This window comes from Ammodytes marinus (genome assembly GCF_949987685.1).
Source record: "Ammodytes marinus genome assembly, chromosome: 1".
Taxonomy (NCBI): domain Eukaryota; kingdom Metazoa; phylum Chordata; class Actinopteri; order Uranoscopiformes; family Ammodytidae; genus Ammodytes; species Ammodytes marinus.
Window position 1 is genome coordinate 13,098,293 of NC_137230.1, and position 25,057 is coordinate 13,123,349.

A 25,057-nucleotide genomic window follows, 5' to 3' on the forward strand; every position below is an offset into this window, starting at 1 on the left:
ATGGTGAAGCAAAGCAAACTTTGTGTTAGTACCAACCGCTCATTCATTTAGGAGTAAACACTGCAGTCTAGTTTGCTCTCGTGAAATTGTATACACGTTGCTTGGCAACGCCCTCATCTCGCCCGTAGCCTATATCACTCTCCCTTTTAGCTTTTCTTCATTGCATTCTCTTTTTTTTCTTTGATGGTTCAGCCCCGTTATCAGTCATTATGACGACAAACAACTGTCTCAAACAAGGCTACCGCTCCCCTTCCCTCACCTGGAGGGATAGGCTTCTCAAATTGCGTTGCTGCCCCTCACTGAAATCTGCGACCAATACGGATATGTGACCATAGAGCATGCACTCGTGAACCGAAAATCGGACTGGGTGTGCGACCAGACCAAACGCAGTAATAAAAACTATATAAAAATGTCTTTCTTTGCACTGATGGTCTTGTTTGCTGTTAAAGGTAATTTATGATTATGAGAGGAAACATGAGGCTGTTTAAAAGATATTTAAATGTTACTCGTAGCCGCTTTAATGTTGACTCATTTCAGCAGCATACAGCTAAAGTCTGTTCAGTCAGTGTATATATTGGCTGTTCATATTAAATACACACTCTCCGCCTTCCAGTGGTCAAATCCACATGAACAATGCAAAGCAGAAAATTATCTTGAATACAATCAGTATGTGTTCTGATTGAAGTCAAGTTGTGGGAAGAATCACATTGAGGCTGGAGAAAAACCATGGCATCCGTAACACCTGTGAGTGAGAGACGTGATACAGTATAACTATGTTTCACCTTATCTGTGTGGAGGTAAATGTTGTAATGTGACAGCCTTGTTCTGCTATTTGCTCTGGGTGAGGTTTGTTCAAGGGGTTTTGCGTTCACAATGCGATCCATTTAGGTGCCACCCGTTGGGGCCAGCACTGGATAGCGCCAGGGTTGAAAAACAATTCGCCTTCGTCCGCCAAATGCTTGCCTATTCCGCGTCTTTGTGAGGAAGAAGAAAGCTTCAGTAAGTTTAGATAAGATTGAGAAAAAGTGTAAAAGAAAATAGAGCGCCTGTTGAATGACACTGGAGAGGAAAGAGGCCTGAGCCAATCCCAGGGAGGAGGCTTTCTAAAGGGGGTTCAACTGTTTGTCTCACTGCTGCTGGAGGGACCACGCCCAGACCTCCACCACACACACACACACACACACACACACACACACACACACACACACACACACACACACACACACACACACACTCACACACACACAGGAACCTGATCTGTCACGCGGCCAACAGGGTTTCCTGTGGTTGAGGCAAGACTATCGAGTACCGACCCAAATTTTTGTTTCAGGGGAGGGGGATCTGTTTACATTTCTAGAGCCTGCAGTTAGTTTACAAAAGACGATTACTCTATATGTAATTCTTAGTATTGAATTATTCTATAATATTAATATTAAATATTATTTCATTATGTTAATATAAGTGTTAAATCACTCTTTATTCATACAGTGATTACTTACATAATGTGCACGTTTCATAAAGCCGATCTCTCATTCAGCTGCTCTGCATGTAATCGGCAAATAAACATATTGAAATGGTTATCCAATCACAAGAGAGAACGCTACAAACCGACACCCGTCTCACTCATGGTCTCACTGCCGGTGCACCCCAGAGCAACAGATGTGTGAATGTTTATGCGCCTACAATGGCGGAGCAGGTAAAAATCCTTCCCAATGTCTGTTTTGATGGTTTTTATCATGTTTTATCACACTTATGGATCTGAGATGATGCTAGATAACTCGCTGCTTGAAGACCGCAGTGCATTAATGTGGTGACGTAGGGACGAGCGAGGGGACTGCTAACTGCAGTAACTGACAGGAAGTTAGCTAAAAGAACCATTCCGCTTACAGCACCTTTAACTTGTCAGGTATAGCTTTTTAACTCCATACAGTGTTCCATGGACCCAATTTTCCTGTGAGGAGAGTTTGTTTATTCAGATATATACTTTATAAATTTTTCATTACTTTGACACACCCAAAGTTACATAGTGCACCTTTAAGCTCACCTCATCTCTTTTCTCCCCTCTCATCCCGTTTTCTCTATTCCTATTCTTGCACCTCTCCATTGCCTGCTCCTCTGTTCTCCCTTCACTCTTCATCTTCTCCATGTTGACTCATCCCCCTCTCCCTTAAACTCCTTCACTTCCGTCTCCTATTTTGTTTTTATCCCCCTCTTCCTCCCTTTTTAACCTCCTATCCCTCGCTTCCCTCTTGCCACAGAAAACATCCCTCCTCCTGTTATTGTTATTATGTAGAAGGGGCAACTGGACCCAAGTCCTTTATGTGTGTTGCGTGCCCCACCCTTGTCGCCCCTCCTCACACACACACACCCACAACCACTCCACTCACCGCAGTTACTAACCCAACACTCTATCTCACACACACACACACACGCACACGCACACACACACACACACACACACACACACACACACACACACAGACGCACGCTCTGTTGTTTCTTCTTAGGATCTGGACTGAAGGGGAAGAAGAAAGGGAGTGGATGCTTTCGCCACATCTCTTTAGAGGAGTTTTGCACATGATTCTTATAATCACTGGATTCTAAGGACTTCAGCATGGAGATCGGTTACACTCTACAATAAGGGTACATTAATTAACTGTTAGTTACTGCTTAGTGAAATCATACTAAACATTAACTCATCATAAACTAACCGTTAATAAATGCTTAGGTAAAGCTTAATAAGCATACGCTAACTGTTGTGTTTAGTTGATGAGTAACTAAGCATTACTTAACCAAGCACAGTTAATGCCTAACCAATCATTAACTAACCATTAATAACTAAGCAATAATAGTTCGCATTAAATAATGTATTGTACCCTTATTGTAAAGTGTTACCTGGAGATCAGAAGGTTAAATCTTTCCAAAGGCAATAACAATGTTTTGCTTGTAGTAGTAGCCCGTTTCTGTCCCTATGTGACAAGTTGTTGGTCATTGAACTGCAAGGAATGAAGAATGAACTGATGCAACTCTTAGTTCTGCCACACCAAACAGCAGTCTCCCCATCACTGTATCAACACTCTGATTTCCCCTCATTTGTTTCCTTCCATTTGTTGAGAAATGTAGTCTCTGCTTACAGACACACACACACACACACACACGGGAATGAGAGCACTCATGCTGTGGAACTTTCTCTGCATCCTTTTCCTCTCTGTCAGGGTTTAACGACGCTCATGGTGCTACAGGAAGACTGACTGACCGTACACGTTGTACATTCCTCATCAACCCAACACACAGACATACATACAGACGCCACACCGCAGTTTGATCCTCACACACTCAATCCTATATCAATGTCAACGTCACAGAGTGGGACTTGGGAAAATTATTTAAAGCCACAAATGACAAGCAGTAGTAAAGAGAGAGAGAGAGCAGTGGATGATGTTTTAAAATGAGTTGTAAAAATTTGGGATTTTTTAGGACAAGAATATCGGTCATGTTTAGGTCTACTTTACTTCAAAGATAGTTGAGGAGTAAACTACAGTATAGGCAAGGTTGCTCAAAAAAGAAAAGATTTGTTGGCATTAAGAGAAAATGTTCGTATCATTAGAGAATTCCCACAAGAATTAGAATTATTGGATAATTGTGAAAAATATATTATTATAATTATACCATTTATGCAGACTTTTCCTGTGTTGTAATGAATGGGCAAGGCCTTTCACATTTTAGATTTAATCCAGAAGGACAATTTATTTGTAGACAAACACTTTTAGATACAAACCATTTTTCTGTCCATCACAGACTATTTTTGAATCCCAGACAGATTCAAAAATAGAGAAACTCAACCCTCCACGATGCCCCTAGATCAGCCGATATTGGATACCGGCATTACTGTTTCTCTAGTTAAAACCATTCCTATGAAAGAATTTTGCCACTGGATACACAGCTTTTAAGATCTTTTCTCCTTGTATTGTTAAGAGATAAGAGGTAAAAACAGGCTTGAGGATTAATCATTAATCAGCCTCTCAGTGCATGTTTGAAGTGGCTCCTTTCTGTGTTTGTTTGCTCAGTGGTCACAGTAGGACAGATGAGTGGCCTGAAGATAAAGGAGAGGCTTTAAGATGATTGACTTTAAAGGAATGACAACATGATTATTTTAGACACAACAATACATATTCTGGGGTTTAACTGCCAAATTAAATGATGTATTCCTCATCTCTATACCTCATCTCTATACCTATACCTCATTGTGCCTCTGCCTCTTGATCCCACATCTCTCCACCTACCACAACCTTTACACAAACATTCCTGACGGGCAATTGACGAATCAGTTTGTTGAGAGAAATTTGATTCCTTGACTTCTTTCATCACGTCCTTTCCCATCCTCTTAACTCCTCTAATCCTTCTCTCCTCTCTGTCCAGGCTGACGTTATGCTGCATTCGGTTTACCTTTTCCAATCGGAGGTTGGAAACTGGGAGTGACGTCACATCTGACTTGACTGCGTTCCATAGTACAAGTGGAAATTACAAGAAAGCATTTAGCAATCGCCTCGCTAACGTTTGCCTTCAGGAATTACCATTGACCATTATCATTGTTAGCAATACAAGTTAACAAACGCTTTTTGTTGTATTATGTGCATACAAATACGGTAGCAAGCAACACAGCTACATAGACAAAATGAGCAGTGCCATGTGTACAGGTGATTTAATGTGACACAAATAATACAGAAGAGCTCAAAATGTTATATTATTAAAGTGTTGACTGTTGTCAATGTGCTGAGCTGAGCCAGTGTTGAATGATGAACTCTGGGTTGGAGAGTTTCCAAGTAGGAAATTCCGACTTCAGGGGGGTGTTCCAGTTGAAATTTTCCGACTGGGAAGTGGGAAACTTGAACGCGGCCTTATGTTCCTGGTGCAGGAGGCTGTGTCCATCTGAGAGGAGATGGTGAAACGCCACGTTATAGACCAGATAGGAGCAGATGTTACAATAAGAGTACAAAAGGAACATCCATATAGTGAGTGTTTCAGTGCTATACCTTGGAGCCAGCCGGTGTCTCCCTCTGCTGCGGTAACGTCCACCTCTGGCCTGTGTTTGGTGACAGCTCGTATTCGGTGGTCCCGCATCAGGCCAGTTAGGACGAGAATGGCCTCCTCTCATCCCACCTCCTCTCCCCCACGCTCTGTTTTCATGTTCTTCTCTTTCCCCCCATTCTCCTCCTGCTGCCTCCCCTCTCTCCCTCCAGCTCTCACGACCTGCTGCAAGTGAGAAATGCAATATGTAAAGGAAACAGTTGGGGAGAATTGTCTATCTGTGTGTGAAAACAATGTTCACATTAGGGCTGGGTGATAAAACAATAATTGAAAGTATCTCGATATAATTTTTCTTGCCTCCCCACAGATAGGTGAAACATGGTTATGCTGTTGTATAATTTTCCTGTTTGAATATTGGCTTGATATTGGTGATATCATACACTGGGAGAAGGCTAGTAACCATCTGCCATTAAACAGAAAAAAGAAGACTGATAGCCAATCCTGTTGTATGAATAGAGGTAGGCTAGGTTGATGGGCTTCTGGTTGGAGCGGAATAAAAACAGCGGAATAAAAATAGCGGCAAACTGAGCGACAATTCCTAAGAAAGAAAAGGAAAAACACAGTGCCAATTAGCAGCAGCAAGCAGGACAAAGCCAGTGTCCACAAAAAGAAATGAAGGTGGCTCAACTTCAGTAGTTTGGAGAGATTTTGGCTTTTTACAATCCGACAAGAAACAGAGCAGCGTGTACTGTGAACTGTGCCGAAGACACATGTCAGCTTAGAAGGGCAACACCACAAACCTGTTTCATCCTCTCTACCAACTCCTGAAGGCGATATCTTACTTTTTAGCTGCTAAATGCTCCACTATGTCTGCTGCTGATGGTGTACAGTGGGCTTATAAGGGATTGTTTGCTATAAACAGCTGCTGCAGCCATAAGTGATTCTGATATGAACAGTGACAGTGAACTGAAACAGTGGCTATCACACACACATAGATTTGAGCTGTTTTCATTCCTTTGCGCATCTGGAAATAGAAGAGTGATATGTTGAGTTTGACTTTGTTCATACTTCAGCACCAACTTGAATTCTACAATCTTATTCAACCTTGGTCAAAGGCCCCTTATTGTATGATAATAACACACACAAACACACAATTTGCATTTAAAGTCTGTCCACAATTATTTCAAGGCTACCCACAGAACAGAAGAAAATGCATACACACTCACGGATTCTGACAAATGCCACCAGTTTTGAAAGCCAAAATATTCCAAAAAAAGAAAAACATTCCTTGAGGCTGAATACTACAGATCTCCATGTCAACTGTCATCTAACAAATAAAAAACCCAACTAAGATGAAACATTGTTTTGTCTTCATGTTAGTCTGTGACCTTTGCTCTTCTGTTGGTTATGAAATAGATTAACTGACAGAAAAGGCAACATGTTTCTCTACCCCATAATCTATCTTTCAAAAGAGCTTGTGACATATTTTGCACTTAAGAAGCTCTGACAGATGTGGCAGAACTTTAAGCCAATTACAAAGTGACTGAAATGAAACACCAAGTCCAACTTCAGACCTTGCCAAAGAGAGAGCCGAAAGCCTGCTAGGGCCAAATCAGGCCGCCATCCTACCATCAATCCACTCACTGGGTGTCAACATGGGGAAAAAAGGAGCATGAAAGCAAGCCATGCATAAGTGGATGTGTCAGTCAGGCCACAAGCACCAAATCCTTTTCAAAGTCGATTTCTGTGGTCGGCATTTCTTTTGAAAAAGGTTCAGTTTCACAGAGTGAGTCAGGCCAAAACCAAAAAAGGGGAGACAAATAAGGTTAGAGATTGGAGATAAGGGGAGATATTCCTATGTGAGAGGAGAGTTAATGTGTGTTAAAGAGCAGAGGTACATCTCCACTCTCACCCAGAGCAAGAAAACAAGGTCGTTTCCATTAACTTTCTTTTTGTCTTTTTGGACAGAAGTAAACTGAAGAAACGTGGGAGAGCAGCTTTTGCTGGATTGACTGTCAGAGTGTAATTGCAAGGGCAGGCGGGCAGAGGAGATATTTGCTGAGGAGACTAAACATCAGGCCCGATTCCAAACAAAAACCAAACCAGGCCCTCAACGATACCACATAGCGCCACCACTACTCTCACGCACACACACACTCACTCCGTATCCCCACAGTTCTGTAGTAATGATCAGTGTCTGCGTCTGGCAGGAATGAAACACTGAGGTATAAAGAGTGTGTAGCCTTCCATCTATAAAACCAGAAACATCCTCATGAGACCCACAAGGGTTGACTTGGGCAAAAGGCAGACAGTTCGGCGCAATTTGTAGACCCTGCGCCAACGCGACGGCGCGCAGACAAACGCTCTCGAAAGGTTTATAAGTCAGAGGGTTGAATAGAAACTACAGGTTCACATTTCATAAGCTACTGCTGAGCTGTCTGCTGAGTCTTATACCAACAGGGAGCTCCAATAAAAGTCTGCTTACAGCAAAGAGCATCACTCACAGACAAGCCACAGACCAGTCACTTGGAGCTAGAGAGGTGCCAGTTTATCTCCTGGGCACTACCTCCTAACTGCTATGCTATCTGGCATCGCTCTATTATCCATTGATCTGTGTATGTATTAAAAGTAGCAATAGAGTGAATTAAACTGAATTTCCCCATGGGGATGAATAAAGCAATTGTTCTTTTTCTTCTTATTCCAGCATAAAACAAAGCATGATGGGTGTAATAGAGTCAATGTGTGTATAATAGGCTGGATAGGCTGTGAAGGCTTTACATACAGCAGAAAGCACTGAGAAATAAGTAAAGGAAACAAGGACCGGGTAAAGAAAAATAAAAAGATGGAGAGTTGGACAGAGGGGAATGACTGAGGGGAAGGGGAACAAAAAGAGGGGGAGACAGAAGAGTGAAGTCTGTAATCAGTTAGACTTGTTGTGTGTCTTAAAATAGAGCTCTCTCAGCCTATAAACAGTAACCTACCATTACTCGCTCACTGACAAAGCAAGTCTCGGATCCAAGCGTGCCCGTGTGCCTGTGTGTGTGTGCACGCACATGGTGGTATGCGTTAAGGCCACAGGCACACATGGAGCTCGTTATAACACGGCCCTCTGGGTAATGTGGTTCTTTGAAGGGCACCAAAGAACTACAACCACAGATGAACTGTCAGATTAATATGCTGTTTGGCTCCAGGAGTATTTCAGACAAGCTACAGCGTGTTTCTTATATCACGAAAGTTGAACTCTTGAGTTCTTTGTTGGAGAGACAAAGACTCCCTCCAAAACATAAGAACTGAACTGCTGGAGCTTTAAAAAATAATACACACATCATGACATCAATTCTTAAATGTTTGTTACAGGGTATTTTCGACCATTTTTTTTGGAAAGAGAGGAAACGTAAGAGAAAGAGGGACGTGACAAAGGTCCCCAGCCATTATGGTTGCATGGCATGCAAGGGCGCCTTTGAGACACTTCAATATTTCTCAGTTCAGGTCAAAATGTTTTTTTCTAACTGACCTTTATTTAACCAGGATAGTCTCAAGAATAAAAACTGTTTTTTTGTTTTGCCAAAGAGTCCCGGCCAGAATGGCAGCATCATTTTGTTTCATCAAATCAAAACTCAACTAACATTCACAGGCAGAGTGAGTTTTGAAAAAAACTACAAACAAGGTGTTAAATATCTTTTATAAATTCAGAAACTCTGTCTCATTTGATTGCTTGAGAATATTCCTTGGTTGTGTTTAAAAATCCTTGAAGATGGATCTGAAATGTAGGTGTAGTGTGTATCTCTAAATACATGTCAGTCAGCGATATGTCCCACCTCCTGTGTGTCTGGATCCTGGTGAGCTTCTATGACTATGTTGTGGTGCATTGGGTCTGGACTGCAAGACTCTGCCTCGCCTCCCGCAGGCTTCAGTGAGTGTGTCTCTCAGACGGAGAAAGAGAGACAAACAGGACGACTGGAGAGAGAGGCAGGCAATAATACACTTTGAATTTAACATGAATTAAACATTGCAGAAGAAGAAATCTTTTTCTTCTCCTTAAAGGGATAGTTCAGTATTTTTGAAGTGGGATTGTATGGGGAACCTAAGCATATTAAATGTGTTACCGTATGGAGATGGGGGTCAGTGCAGTATATTTTTAAGAAGTTTGAGGGAGCCAGCCTTGTATTGTTGCAGAGGTGCCGGAATAAAAACATGTTTTTCTTCACATATATGAATGCTAACCTAAATCTCAATATCCGTTCAAGTGTACGCTAAATTGACATTTGTGATACAAAAATAAAGGGCTTTCTGGGGGTAAATTAAAGTTGTGGAAAAAAATCTCAGTTTAGCATACAATTTAAGGGATATTTAGGATTGAGGTTAGCGTTTATATTTTGGGGGAGTAAAGTATTTTTCTTCTGGCCCCCTCTGCAACAATACAAGGCTGAATTCTACTACTCCTTATAGTGACTGCACTGACTTTCCACAAGGTAAAACACACACACACACACACACACACACACACACACACACACACACACACACACACACACACACACACACACACACACACACACACACACACACACACACACACACACACACACACACACACACACACACACACACACACATCCTTTTTATTTCTTTACTCACATTGCTCTCCAGTAACACAGTTTCTTCTGCGCCACTATGTGCCAGCAGGTACTTGGAGTGGAACAGCCTTCCATCAAAGCTGTGCCAGGGCATCAGGGCAGCGCTGGGCAGCGGGCAGCCACTGGCACAGTTAGCACCCAGCAGGTGGCTCAGCCCTCGCACGTACAGGGATCCCAGCTGCACTGCACGACTGCAAAGGAAAGATAGCTGAAAGTGAAGGGGAACAATATGTTTACTAGGGGTGGGAAAAATAATCGATTCTACGATGTATCGCGATTCTCTCTCGAACGATTCCAAATCGATTCAGAAAAGTTAATAATCGATTTATAAAAAAATTAAAAAAACTGCGCATGCACACCACACAAGTGCGAGTTGTTAAAAGTGGTGACAAAAGGGCAGAGAGCAGTAAACCCATATGACCTGCACTGGCTTTGTGTCTGTTTACGTTTTTGTAAGAGAGCTGAATTCCAAGCCATACTTTTTGCACAATGGGATGAAATGACATAGAAAATGATAGAATAGAAATCCTATAGAAACATGATTTACAAGAGTAGAATGAAAATTAAAGTGAATCGGTTTATTTTTTACACTTCCATATTGTGTTGAAATACAAGCTGCATTGATTATTGCACTGGTCATAGAAAGTCATATTTGTGACAAGAAAGTCATATTTGTGACAAGAAAAGCTTTTTCTCTAATACAATATTAGAGAAGGCAATTCATCTGTTGATTGTATTTAATGATCATCACAAAAGTAGGAAGTGATTAGCAAACTCTGAGTAGCAAACTCAGATGTGTATATAAATATATTTTTGAAAATCACACAAGGGTATGTACGTAAAAAAAAATGCATCGGGATGCATTGATAATCGATTTTGAATCGAATCGTTGACCTCTGAATCGGAATCGAATTGTGAGGTGCCAAGAGATTCCCACCCCTAATGTTTACATTCTGTTGTTAGTACCTTCAGCTCAAATAAAAAAAGTAAAAACCTTAAACACATTGGCATTATGATTCACTTTAAATCAATCTTGTTCATTGTAACTAAATTGAGAAACAGAGGTTGAGGTTTCCATAACAACTTTAGTGTCGATCAACACAACACAAAAGTCTTCCTGTACTGTAGCGTCATGGAAACCCGCCTGCAGTAAAGAGACATCTGTTTCTTCAGTAAGCTTTAGTGTCACCGCCCGGAACAAATTACTTAAAATTGTGCTCACAGCTGCTAAAATAATTTGTGTTCCCCAACTGCTCAATCCTGACACATAAATCAACCAATTATATACAACTGAGACCACCCACTCTATCTATCCATCCATCCATCCATCTATCCATCTATCAATCTATCTACCTATGTGAGGACACAAAATATTTCAGGCCGGTGATTCTCTCACTGATTGGCTGATTGAACCCAGGTGTGAAGAGGTTATATATGCCCTGGGACCCCAGTGCTCTGTGCTGCTCATTGTCTCACCTTAAGAGGTAGTGAGAGGTTGTCTCTGAGTGCTCTCTGTGTGTTGCTAAGCAAACTGTTTTACTTGTGTATGCTTTCAGCTGCTTGGCAGTGGTGGTTTAGTTGTTGCTTTAGTTTGTTATATTAAAAGGTAGCCTGTGTGGCCCCTTCACAAAAATGTGCTTAGGTGTGAAAGTGTGATTATTTTAAATGAGCATGGAAGGGTTAAAAGGTAGCCTGTGTGGCCCTTTACAGCTCTGTGCATTTTTGTTTTCTCCCCTTCCCTGTAGTCGCTTTTGCGATTTAGTGTTTATCCCTCCGGGGATAACTTTCAGACACCCCTGGGTCCGCACCTGTGTCCCAAACCCCCCCCCCCAGTCATTACTATCTATCCATCTATCTATCTATCTATCTATCTATCTATCTATCTATCTATCTATCTATCTATCTATCTATCTATCTATCTATCTATCTATCTATCTATCTATCTATCTATCTATCTATCTATCTATAGACCACCATCCATCCATCTATCTATGCTTGTCCCTATGAAGGGGAGTTAACTGATTGGGTTTTGCTGCCACACTTGTCAATCAACTCAATCTTTATAACACAACTCAACAAAGATCCACAAATGGCCCTCCTCTCTGAATGATTTCTTTACTAATGCGCTGGAGCAGGTATGAAACCCCCTTTGTAACAAGTCCTACTGTAGAGCAGGCCTAATATGCAGAGCTCTAATGTTTATAACACTGAAAGTTCTGGACAAAAAACCAAGGCAATTCCATCACTGTGCAATTTTAAGAAAACATAATCTACTGAGCTGGCAAAACATGATTAAGCACAAATGCATGTCTCTTTTACAAAATCATACATGGCATGGCCCCTCCTCCACTTAGAGAATTTGCAACTATTAGAACAAACCAACATCGGATCACAAGAGGAGTCACGAAAGGGGACTGCATTATTCCATTTAGGAAAAGTGCCTCTAGTCAGTCAGCCCAACATGTATCAGAGACCTAAACACATATCGGTCATTTAGTTCTAATCTGAAACAGTGGCTCATTGATAATATGTCCTGCCAGCACTAAACTTGACCCGCCTGCTCATGCCTCTTTGTATCAGCGTGTCTGTGAATTTGTCCTGCGTCTTGAAACTTACTTTGCTTGCTTGTTTGTATGCTTTTGTGTAGCTCGTTCTATGTCTCTCTTGTGCTGCTTCATGTACTATTGTCATGTCGCCGTTTTGTTTGTTTGTTGTGCATGTACTGTCTGCTTTGGTGGGCTACTGCCTCGATGTCTAACACAGTCCTAGTTTACCTTTTTAATTTGTGTTTGTCCTGCATGCTTTATGTATTTTAAAGCTTGAACTACTGAATACTTGTATGTGGTTATAATTAATGTTTTATCTGTTGCTTTTATATATATATTTTTTAACTCTTTCTGTTATTTGCTTATTTGCTTTTTAGGGAGCCTATTGTTACATCTGGCCAAGGACTGGCATATTTACAGAAATGTTTATTAATATGCACTGTCCCTGTCAAATAAACAAAAAAATAATAATAATAAAAATAGAAAAAAAGCTATCTATCTATCTATCTATATATATATCTGTCTGTCTGTCTGTCTGTCTGTCTGTCTGTCTGTCTGTCTGTCTGTCTATCTATCTATCTATCTATCTATCTATCCAGCCAACAAAATCTCGCACTAATATTAAATTAAAATAGTGCAGTACCTACATGACACATTTTGATGCATTGATATATTAAAAAGTGTTTTGATTAAATATTTATATGAAGTTCCACAACTTAAAGGCAAAAAGGTGTTAGCAAGTCATTAATAATACAATTATACAATTAATTCACATGGAGCACAATTTGATAAAGAAGTCTATAAAGATGACATCTAATCTCTCATCTCATTTGGAATAGAGGCTAAAAGAAAAACCAATACAATCCACAGATCATTTCAACAGATGTTTTAGTTGTGTCTATGTTTGAGTTAACAGACTGCAGGTGAAAACAGATGGAAGGTTATGTTGTTTGCTGACAGAGACCATACAAGTCAGAACCAGATAGAGGAGCGAAAGAAGAAACCGAAGGGGGGGGGGGGGCAATAAAGGAGAAGGAGATGAAGAAGTTGAGAGCAAGCTGACTGGAACGACAGCAGGCAGATGTTCTGTGTGTGTGTGTGTGTGTGTGTGTGTGTGTGTGTGTGTGTGTGTTTGTGTGTCTGCTCTCACCTGTCCCCTGATAACAGTGATTACGTACAGACACACACACACACGCACGCACGCATGCACGCACGCACACGCACACACGCACACACACACACACACGCGCGCACGCACACACACAGCCCTGCCTGCCACCTGCTTCCAGTCAAACACAGCTTCACCTTCTGAAGACAATGAACCACTGGACTGAGACACAAAAGCCTGAAGGCGCACACAAAGAGAGAGAGAAACAAGAGATAAAGGGGAACATGAAGAGAAGCAGAAAAAGAGAAAGTGGTCGAGTGTAAAAAGAAGAAATAGAAGAATATGAGAACACACAGAGTGAGTGAAGGACAAAGACTGAAACTGTTGTGTGTGTGTGTGTGTGTGTGTGTGTCTGCGTGTGTCCAGCGGGGCGGAGTGTGCTTGGTGTAAATAGCTCCATGTGGTGAGCGTCAGCAAGGACAGACAGGCGGCTGTCGCCAGCACACGCTCTCTTTCTCTCACACACACACACACACACACACACACACACACACACACACACACACACACACACACACACACACACAAACACACACACGGGCGCACACACACACCACAATCATCCATGGGGAGGAATGTTGCAATGAAACCGACGCATCTAAAAACCGACCCACAACCCCTTTCCCCTAAACACATACTCACAGATATGATTTATTTTCAAACACACTCATGCACACACAATATTCCCATTATATTTCCCATATAATACATACCTTAAAGGGCACACGCAAATGCAAAGACAATCAAATATCTGCAGGTGATCCCACTTCTTTGTGTTTACGAGAGTACTTTCTATATATTTAGTTTTAGTTTGTTGTTAATCCATACAGTAGTCACTCCGTTAACCCCCTTCCCGCAGATCTGAACTTCTCCCAGACAGCATATTTAAATCAACGCCCAGCCCTAATTATTGTGTAGAAAACAGACGAGCAGCAAAAATACAAATTACTAGACACAAGTACGGTAATTAAGCAGTAAAAATAAATGGGGCTACAACAAGGCAGCAAACAGCACGGCCATTCCCCAGAGAATGAAAAAAGCCCAACTGTTTCTTGTGATCTGAGAGAACTCAAGAGTCAGATCCACAAAGCTCACTAAACTCTGTGAGAGGCACATCGCAAGTTCCTCAAGCCTAAGGTGACGTCTTCAAATGAACTGTTTTGTCCGCTCAACAGTTCATTTAAAAAATATATTAAATTATTGGAGCTAATAAGCAAATCCTCACATTTATGGAACTGGAAACGGAGTGTTCAGCACTTTTACTTGATAGAAAATAACAGGTATTAATTCCTTTTTACGTCTTAACAAATTCTAATCGCTGGGCGTCGAAACTGCTGCTGTGCTCAGTCAGACTTTCATGTTTCTGCCAACATATGTAGGCACTGGCAGTGTGTGCTCTAATACAGCACCAGTAATCATTTAAAAGACTATGATGACAGTGACGTTTTTTATACAAGCTGTAAGTCATTGTTTGGCTCTAGTTTCCTCCATAAAGAAGAAAGGGCTGGAAGTGGATTTCCCATCATTCTAACGTCAGCCATAACAAGTGGAAAACAGTTCGTAGATTTCCACTTTTAACAACAGTTAGTAGAGCTCTGACAGCGATAATATCATTAACCATCGACAACTATAGGTGTATTCATTATGTTAGTTTTTTATTGTTCAAAAAAATAAATTAATAAAATATGGAAATGGTGGGGTGGGGGGGGGATTCTGGTCTTCACCATCTACGACTGTAAACATTTTCTAAGCTCTGTTTGCCACAAAAGATCCTTGTTTACTGTAAGCTGCAGGGACATTGTCTTCTTGTACTAGGAAAAGTCAACAACTTTAGGGTGCGTGGGAATAATATCAAAAACTATTATAAAAAAACGTGACAATTTTTAGACTTAATACACAGCATATGTGTGTGTTGTGCTTGTAACTGACCTTGATCTGTTGAAGCTCCCGAGGGCATTTTAGTCTCAGACACACAGCCTGACTCAGGTAAGCATCCACGTCCTCTTGAGACAAGGTTTGTACCTGAATACAAAGACAAAGACAAAGACAAACACACACACACACACACACACACACGTCCGTACAGAGGATTAAATATATGGTTGGCCAATTCAATCACATCCCAGTGTGTCTTCTTTGTGGGTCTTTTTCTGCTCTCTGTGCAACAACTCAACAAGAGAAAGAAACAATGCTGAATGCAGAAAATGAGGCGGCCCAATTGTGTGTACAAAACAAACAAACCCTGAAGCTATTTAAATAGATGAGTGACAAGAGAATGTGAATGCAGCGGTGATCAGACAACGGCTACTGTTGTCTGTCAGCCTGTCTACTCAACTTGTCTAGCCATCTAACAAGCTGCTCTTCAGTCTCTGTGAGTTAGACATCCATTTCAAATGGTTGGCTCCAAGTGTCAGCATCCGTCTGTCTGTTGTCCCAAAAATCTGTCTGTGTATGGACGGCTGCCAGTTGATCTTTATATATTTAAGTAACAGGAGGAAACTGATGAATTAAAGGCCAAATTGATGTATATATCATACAAAAAGACAATAAGAGATGATGAACTGTATTTAGCCGGGACAGGCACCAGGTTTTGGAGAGGAAAAAAAGTGAGGAATTTAAAAGATACTGCTGCAATTATTTTTTCGTACTGCCAACCGTAGGTTCGACAATGTAATAGCACTACAAAATGATAAGATAACACTCTATTTTAAGAAAAAATACACGTTTCACATACGTTTTGTACTGATGAATACTGTGCAGAAACTGTTTAATACATTGTGACAAAAAAAGATGTTTAAATCTTAGCAATATTTTGAAATAAGCAAGCAGGCATTTGAGATTAATTTCACTGAAGACACTTGTTATGAACGCATTAAAGAGCGAGTTAAAGCCGATTTAAAGCACAAAGGCCTTCAGTTGATAGGTGAATCTGCAGTATAATTTGTGTTTAGCTTCTGCAAAATGACGCATGCACATTCATCCAGGTGATGGGATCTTACAACCTCTTTTGAGTTAAGGCTATATCAGATGATGTCAATGAGAAATGTACAAAACCAAAAACACAAATGAGAGAAAAGCGATCACAGTGTTTGGAGTAATTCAAATTGAAAAACAAAGCATTACAACAGTATTATAAACAGCACAAATGTTTGCAGTTTAAGAATTCACAACCAAAATAAGAGCACAATTGTGGTCAGTTGATTTAAGAAAAAGGCTCTTAAGATATTCAAAGCCCCTGGGTGGTTATCAGAGCAGTTGTTGACGCAAGAGATGGAGTTACAAAGACCAGTGTCTGTGGCTAAACTGGGCACTCAGTGTGTGATCGCAACAGCCATCAAGCCATGGCAAAACAACACAGCACAGACCGTCAACACACGATGTTTGACTTCAAATCACAAGCCGACAAGAGAGCAGAATAACTGCTGTATATGTTATTGATGTAAATCCCAAGTGAAAAGATGACTTGCGTCATCAAATGTATTTGTTCTTTCATTTTCTGTTGACCTAAATCACCATGTGTTGCTTCATCACTCGTACACATTATATGATTATTTGTATACATATAATTACTGATACAGTCACACAATTTATAAGATACTGTATGAGAGTAGATAAGTCAAATGAAATAATTTGATTGCATGTACAAGTCTTTGATTGGGATTTTCAGTTTCCCTTTTGAATACATAGACAAAGTGTTTCCACTTTTTCCTGTTTAATGAATTGGACTTGTGTTCAATAGACACAGACATTATTTTATTTGAAGCTCTTTTTTCTTTGTCACGGCTGTGTTGTCTTAACCGACTGAATACTATCAAAGAAACAAGAGACAATTGATGCATACCTGTAGGGCTATGTATGTGACCAGGCAGAGAGCAGTCAGGAGAGAGTCCTCAATAGCTCCGTACAACTCTGACAACTCCTGGCAGTCAAATATTGAAAAGAAGGAGGCCAGGCGCAGAGCCGACACTTCAGGACCGCTGCCGAACCATAACAAGTCCAGACTGGGCTGACCACCTGCACATTCGGACAGAGAAAATAATTAAGTAAAGTAGCTACGAGGAACAATTCGTTTTTGTTGATTCTTTTTGGGCAAGAGTGGTAGTGTTTTAAAGAAACCAGCACCTAAGCGTGTGCCGTTGGTGCGTGCATTTGTTTAGAAAGGGAGGGAAAGAGAGAGAGAGAGCGAGAGAGAGGGAGAGAGAAAGAGAAAGACTGCAGGATGCATCCAATGAGACAATGTCTTTAATATGTGACTATGTAGATTAATAAGGGTAACATGATGATGGTGAAGCAAAGCAAACTTTGATTTAGAACCGATCATAAACACAGGATGTACCAGTGTCCCTGTCTGTCGTAAATCATTTTGTCTAAGTTCTCGGGGAAAATCGGACCCGTGCAAAGAAATAGAGTTGTTTTCACTGATGGTCTCATTTGTTGTTACAGGTAATTTACCGCAATCAGAGGAAAAATAAGATTGTTTCATTAACACCATTTTAAAAAATCCTCGTAGGAGGTTTAACTTGCACTGGTAACATTGAAATCAGATTATGCCTTTAAACCGAGAATACAGAAATCAATATATAAAGAGAAGCAGCAGCTGCAGTACTTGGGAGGCTGACTGGGTGGACCATGTCGGGTTCCTGTAGAGGGTTTCCAGGATAGACAAACCATTCCCTGATTGCTGGAAGGTCGACAGCGCTGCCTTGGGAAAAACACACAAATAAGCCAAAGTTAGAGCTATACTGTATCTATATTTTATCAAGGAATACATTTACAGACTCCACTGCTGAGGATGTCTTTCTCCTGATGTGTTTTTACATGATGTGTCTATCCATGTGTCTATGCACAGTTTGCATTGTTGGTGTACAATGGCCTCTCCTCTGAAAGTTGCGGCTGTCTAACTTTACATGTGCATTTGTTCTTGCTGATGTGTGACTGCAGGCTTGGGTATGGGCTTTTCTGACCTTACCTACATTACTTATGTCTCTTCTTCCCCCGTGGGAAATAAGGCCTTACCTACATGTGTAACCTTAAATGACCCAAAAAGCAAGTTGACTTGGCCGTGGAGCAGAAGAAGCCCATAGATGTGTTGTCTGCAGGGCTTGTAGACGAGGGCCTGAGGCAGTAATTGGAAGTCCTCCTCATCCTCCAGAGTGTTGCTACATTCAATGACCCCCTCACACACGACACCGTAAACCATGTATCCTTCTGCTGTTACATGCTTCTCTCTGCAGGCCTGGGGGGAAACACAGAAAATAAAACTTAATAATAAGCAAATGTGGCTTTTGGTGCTTTCATGAAAAAAACTGAATGAAATGCAGAACATACCTTTAGTATGTCTGAGCTAACACGTTTCTCAAAGGCAGGGGAAGAGGGAAGTGCAGAGATGTCACCCCACTGAAGAGCTTCCTGTCCAGGCAGTAAGTAGGCGCTTATTCCCCTCTTCAGAAGCTCTCTTTGAGGAGCCGACAGATTCAGAGACTGAGGGATGAGCCCAGTCTTCTCCTTCTCTCCGCCCCACAATGAGCTCACAAGGTGGGATACAGCCAGCACCTTTTCCCCCTGAGGAGCACCAGAGTGCGCTGCGGGATGGTTCATCCTGGGAAAAAAAATTTTTTTTGTCATGTAACAGTAATATCCTTATCTTAACTTTAACTGAATTGTATCACCGTCATAAACATGAATGATAGAATCCCCTATTCATGTTCTTAGAACTAAATGTAGTCAAAACGAAAGGGGACAATTAATTGGAAAGGGATAAGAACATGCAGTTTTAATATTTACATCAATATAGAACACAGCCCCAAAATACAACCCCGGACAGGACACCTGTATGCTGCCATGGCGTTGTTCCTGATGTGCTGCATGTGTTCCTCTGACACCACATCGTTACCCAGGAGACAGGCCAGCAGTGGCAGCTGGGTAACGGCCAATCCAATGCTCCTGCAGAGCCTCTGTCGGTCGTACAGGACTGTGGTGAGCCTGTCTATCCGCAGCTTTGCCACAGACAAGTAGGGGGCACTTTGTAAAAGACAAAACTGCATTGTTCAGATCAGTTTAGCCATGTTTTCAATCAAATTAACTTTGACAGCAAATTTTGAAAAAGCAATTTTTTAAAATACAACAGATTCCAAATGAATAACAACATATTTCTAACAAAACCTGTCGTATATAATGAAATCCGTGTCCTGTCCCAGAATGCCCATACTGCTATGCTGACGAGCATAGCTGGCAATCTCATAGTCGGCCTCCTGCACTGAGCAAACCACTTCCTGACCCAATGACCTGCATGCAACAGAAACAATAATTCCACCATAAACCCAAATAACAAGTCTCATCATCAGATATCAGACCTTCCCCTGATGCAGTCTTTTTCAATACTTTATTAACTTAACTATCACAGCGTATATACATACCCGTCGCTATGGGCGGGCCATAGGGGGCCGGGCCCGCCCCCAGAAATGCTTGTGCCCCCCCACTTGGGGCACAGATCTCTCCAAAAAAAAATACTTTCATTTTTATTTTATACTATCATAGTAGCTAATTTTGTGTTGATAAATACTAATGTTGCATTCTTTATCATCAAAACGTTCAAAATATAAATTAACAATGGTGTGATTTTGTTTGATTGATGGGAGTCTATCTACACTGCAACAGCCTATCACGGCCTTACTGAAAAGAAAGTAAGGCTACGTAACTACTTCAATGCAGCCGCTCAACAGTTACCGCGCATTTTTGAAAGTGAAGCTGGATGAGTTTTCGCCGGCTTACTATTTCATTTCTAGTTCATCATAATCGATATTCGGTAATGGTTGAAAAGCCCACCAACAGTCTCCTCTGCCAAATCGGATCGTCAAACTGTTGTCACTTTTCGAGCCGCACAACAGACTACTACAAGCCGAAATTATGGACTCGTTCAGCGCGGTGACACTTCTGATTGCGTGAAGCCACAGTTTTGCACTGTGGGAACTCTGCGCTCCTCCAGCCACGGCCATCGAGGGCGAGGCTGTGCCGGAGACCGGCCGAGAAGACGCACAATTTACAAGAAACTCCGCGGATTTGCAGTTGAGGAAACAGTTGGTCCGTCACAAAGTGACATAGACGAAAAGACTGAGTTCAAGAGTATTTTACAGTGTTATTGATGCTGTGCAAGGAGAGATGGATGCGCGTTTTGGAGAGCGCAGTAGCGAGCTCATTGGCGCACTGGCTGCTTTGAACCCGGAGGCCGAAAGATATGTTGATGAGGAGGTTGAGCTCGGAGAAACGCCGCCTCCCGCTGTACTGATAGAAGGGACTGGAGAGAGCAGCCCTGCCTCCACTCAAAGTAGGCTACCGTGTGTGTGTGTGTGTGTGTGTGTGTGTGTGTGTGTGTGTGTGTGTGTGTGTGTGTGTGTGTGTATAATGGCAATGCATATCCCTCTGTTGACTGCTTTAAAATGCAATGTTTGAGATATGCGTCTGGTGTTAGGCTACATCTAATATGTTGAATAGTCAAGTGTTTTATGGATATTCATAACATTGCTTCTATGTAATGTATTGCTTTACATTATGAGGACTGATGTTGTAGGCTATAGGCTACCGCTGTTGGTTAGTTTAACGTGATGATTACGTGCTGCGCGAATAGAGTATAGGACTATTATAAATATACGTACTGTAGGCTAATAATAATTGTGCCCCCCTATGCATTCCATATGCCCCCCTTAAGACTGAGGTCTGGCGACGGGTCTGCGTATATATACAGTATTATCTACAAGAGGGCTAGTGCATCGTTACCAGCCTGGTAAATGCCGACCTGAGAGCAAAGCGTGTGAATGTTGCCAGACCAGAAGGCAGACAAAAGAGGTTTCTTCCAGGCTGCTCTCCACGTGCCTTTATGTGACGAAACATTTTAGAAACGTCCCCGTTCACTCTGCGTCTTCTCCTCACCTGAAGACAAGAGAGATTTGAACACAAGAGGTTTGAAAACTGTCTACATCAGTTGAGTTCAATATCAGAGCTTTCGAATACATCAGGCTTATGTGTTTTAAATACTATGTCATTATCAACATTCTACACTATAGTGCTAGAGAAAAACAATCAGTGAATAAACTGGAACAAAAGAACAGAAGTAGATTGACAGTCTTTAAAACATCATTTCTAAGAGAAAATATTTCAGCAGTGTTTTTTTCTCACCCACTCTTGTCTCTTCTTCTCTTCCACCACCCCGTCAAAGAAGAAGACCAGTCTGATGCCCGCTGAGGTGAAAGCCTCCACCCAGCATTTCAACACATCCATGTACTCCCTCCACTGCCCCCCACACACCCAGTCCTTACATGAATACCAGTGGCGCAGGCAGGCCATACCATCCACAATGAGTGTGGGGCCTAAATGAGAGTGATAAAAACACAAATGTAATAGCGAGCAGATCTGCATGCTAAACCCCCCCCTCCCCCCTGAGAAAAGATGCACTCTAGACAATCATTCAATAGTTCAATAGAACTCCATTAACCACACTGTTGTGCTCCACTGAAATCACCTCATGTATTACTTTAAAACTCCTATGAGGAACCTTGAAATGTTTCTGAAATAGTCACATTTTTCCTTTGATGATCATAAATGACCCGTACAGCAAACGAGACAATCACCGAAAATGATCCTATTTTTATATACCACAACTATTATTAATGTTTCAATCAATTACTAATACCACAAGACGGAACGCTTAGTAATCATGTAAGTGGATGTATGGTTGCAACCACCCACAGTGACATTGTTATTACATGACCTGAAACTACTGTGGACAGGTGTGTACTGTATACTTACACTGATGTAGCAGAACACTTTCCTCCTCACTGATTTTATGTTTCTATACTTGGTCTTTTCCTGACACACGTGTTGTTCTTCATGGGGTAGTATTCTATGTGAACCTTTGTAACTTTGGTATAAAAGTTGCTGCAGTAATACATTTTAAATACTTACTTCTGCACTTACTGTATATCCCCATCAACTCCCCTTACTAAATCAATTTCAAGAACACCCCCTATACTGTCAAACGTGTTGCACTGTGACATAAACTCAACTGTTAGTGTCAGCTGCGGTCGTGCAGCCTTGCTGGGCTTTGGCAACATGTTGTGTGGCCATGTCTCTCAGGTTCACAGTCACACAGGTTTCTGGACAGCAGAGCTCCATAAAAGACTGAAGACCTTTCACGCCCATTACTACAGAGAAGGAACAGAGACACAGAGTGGCATCATTGGATGGGCTACTTTCGAAGTGCCAGTGGTGCTAGTTTATTGGGTGACACTATTATGTCACGTGCTCGAAACATCTTATACTCGAAGTGTTTAAGTGTGTGAGGCAGTTTTGGCTCCACTTCAACAAACACAGTGTGACCACTCGCCAGGGTTATTCAATTCAAAGATCAATGGGCTTGCTTGAATGCTAACATTTAGCTTAGCTTCCAGTTGCTAAATTCATTTATTCCAATGCTGCCACGTTCCCTGCCCTCAAAACCCGACTCGTCTTGTACTAAAGTATGCATGTGAAGACGTTTACCGCCTTATTTTACTTCGCAAAACACAAACTTACTGCAAAATATTGGTGCACACGAGCAGCATGTCCGTGTTGTGTTTACTTTGTGTAAATTCAAATGACTTCCTATGAGCTACGCGTGGCGTCATCACGTTGCAAAACAAAGCCCACGTGCTCGGCGCGAGGTCCACGGCTCACCAGGAGAAACAATGTAGCGCTAGCCATGTAGTGTGTCTGTCTAGGTCTAGGCCTAAGTAATGATTTAAAATATAGAAGATATAGAATAGGCCTATGTATGCCTATAGATACAAATAAAACGTATCCGTGAAACACAGATTGCACGGCTGATGTAGGTTCTTCATTGTTCTGCTGCTGTGATGAAAAAATAAACATCTTGATGTGGCATGAATGACAATGGACCATTGAGGTTTTGTGGGCTTAGTCCTCCCATAATAACTCCCCGGGCTAGGATCAGAGACAGGCTAATTGCTCTCCAGGCTCTCCTGGAGAATGGGGGATCTATTCTGGAGTCACAACCTATTAGGTCCACCTTCTCAACTCAAAGTACCCCCGTCCCTTCTCTACTCCGGCCTATTGTTGTGAGTGAAGCAGGAATAAAGAGAGGGGCATATGCTGGATGTCTGTCCAGCTGTCAGCATCTGTCGTTCCTCAGCCAGATGCTCAGTGGACTGGGAGGAGAATCCACCCCTCCCACTCAACTGATCTTGAAAGTAGGGTGGTGCTGTGCTGTAAATCTGCCCACCCTGGACTCACGAGGACCACTATAGGCATTTTTAGTTTTAGACCCAACATATATCTGATGGTTTGTGCCTTGTTTGTGCATTCTTAATGACCCTTGTTTACATTACAAGTCTATAGGGCCATATGTAAAACACTATTCATCTATGCAGGTGTTGAATTAACAGCTGCCCTATCTCTTATTCTCTCACCTGAAGTACATATTCATGTCCTCTTCAACTATTGAGCTGAAGAGCTTCATGGAATTTCATCATCCACAAGATAAAACTGAGGATTTGGAGGAGAAAACAGATGACAAAAGTTCTATAACATACACAAGCACATTGAGTTATTGTTGGTGATACATGCTGAAGAACATTGTTGCATGAGTGGAGTGATCTGTCAACACATTGAGCAAGTGCTAAATGGATAACAGATATTTACCTTTCCAATTGGGCAACTTTATGTTCTTCTCCACCGTTAATGCTGTTAACAATGGTTTAGTCTAAAATGAAGTGCAGACAAGAGGGTCACTCAGCAGTTATTTGGACAAAGCCTGCTCAGAAGGACTGAACAGTTGCACAGAGACAGGTTACTCTTTACTTTCCCAGGGTTTACTGGGTTTTACACAATCTGCACATGTTCGTTTCAGCCCATGAAAAAACATGCACAGCACCATGCATACATATACACAAACACACATACACACGTGCTTTATATTCATGTGCCTGCACATATCCTCTATATTTGAACACAAAGGACCAGAGGTGGGAAGGGGTTTATATAATCCTGCATCCCATTTCAGCAGGCTAGTGTTTGGGTTCTGTTGTTGCCTATTCACGTTGGATCCTTTCAACTTCCTCCTCCGCCTACACTGACTCTTCCTTCTCCTCATCGATCTCCTCCCCATTGAGCCCCCCCCCCCCCCCCACTCTGCTCCTCCCCACTCCTGACCAAAGCTTGACTCAGGAGAAACAGAGGCAGATGTTCCAGGAGCACACGACTGCCCTCAGCCCTACCCCCCAACACCTCCCATTTGTACTGGATCAGCAGTTAACCCCCGGAAAGAATTGACCATACAAGAGCACGCACACACACGCACAAAGAACACCGCTGCACAAATCTGTACTGGCTCAACAGTTGTCCAACTGCTGAATCAAAACCACACACACACACACACACACACACACACACACACACACACACACACACACACACACACACACACACACACACACACACAAACACACACAGCAAGTGCTGTCCAAATCCCCTCAGTGTCCCTGATAGTAACTACCCTGGGGTCAGGCCTGGTGTCAGCGTCCAGGGTCCAGGGGGTCTCCGTGGGCAGCTGGCCTGGCTAATCCTGCTGCTGGAGGCCACTGCTGCTCAAACTAAAGGCCAAGGACCCCTGTGGGGGAGCCACAGGG

The 25,057-nt window shown here is 42.0% G+C and overlaps 1 protein-coding gene across 1 annotated transcript; it reads right to left on the reverse strand.

The window, feature by feature from the left end:
- Window positions 1–3,949: 3,949 nt before the first annotated feature.
- fam120b (family with sequence similarity 120 member B) lies at window positions 3,950–22,988 on the reverse strand. The gene is made up of 15 exons (XM_080027506.1): window positions 22,947–22,988; window positions 22,439–22,576; window positions 21,552–21,742; window positions 21,172–21,305; window positions 19,542–19,664; window positions 19,209–19,400; window positions 18,708–18,978; window positions 18,396–18,615; window positions 17,986–18,081; window positions 17,221–17,393; window positions 15,309–15,401; window positions 9,667–9,873; window positions 8,847–8,985; window positions 5,034–5,253; window positions 3,950–4,929 (listed from the first exon to the last, which is right to left on the reverse strand). The coding sequence occupies exons 2-15, from the start codon at window positions 22,572–22,574 to the stop codon at window positions 4,899–4,901; spliced, it is 2,226 nt and encodes a 741-aa protein (XP_079883632.1). The 5' UTR covers window positions 22,575–22,576; window positions 22,947–22,988; the 3' UTR covers window positions 3,950–4,898.
- Window positions 22,989–25,057: the final 2,069 nt, after the last annotated feature.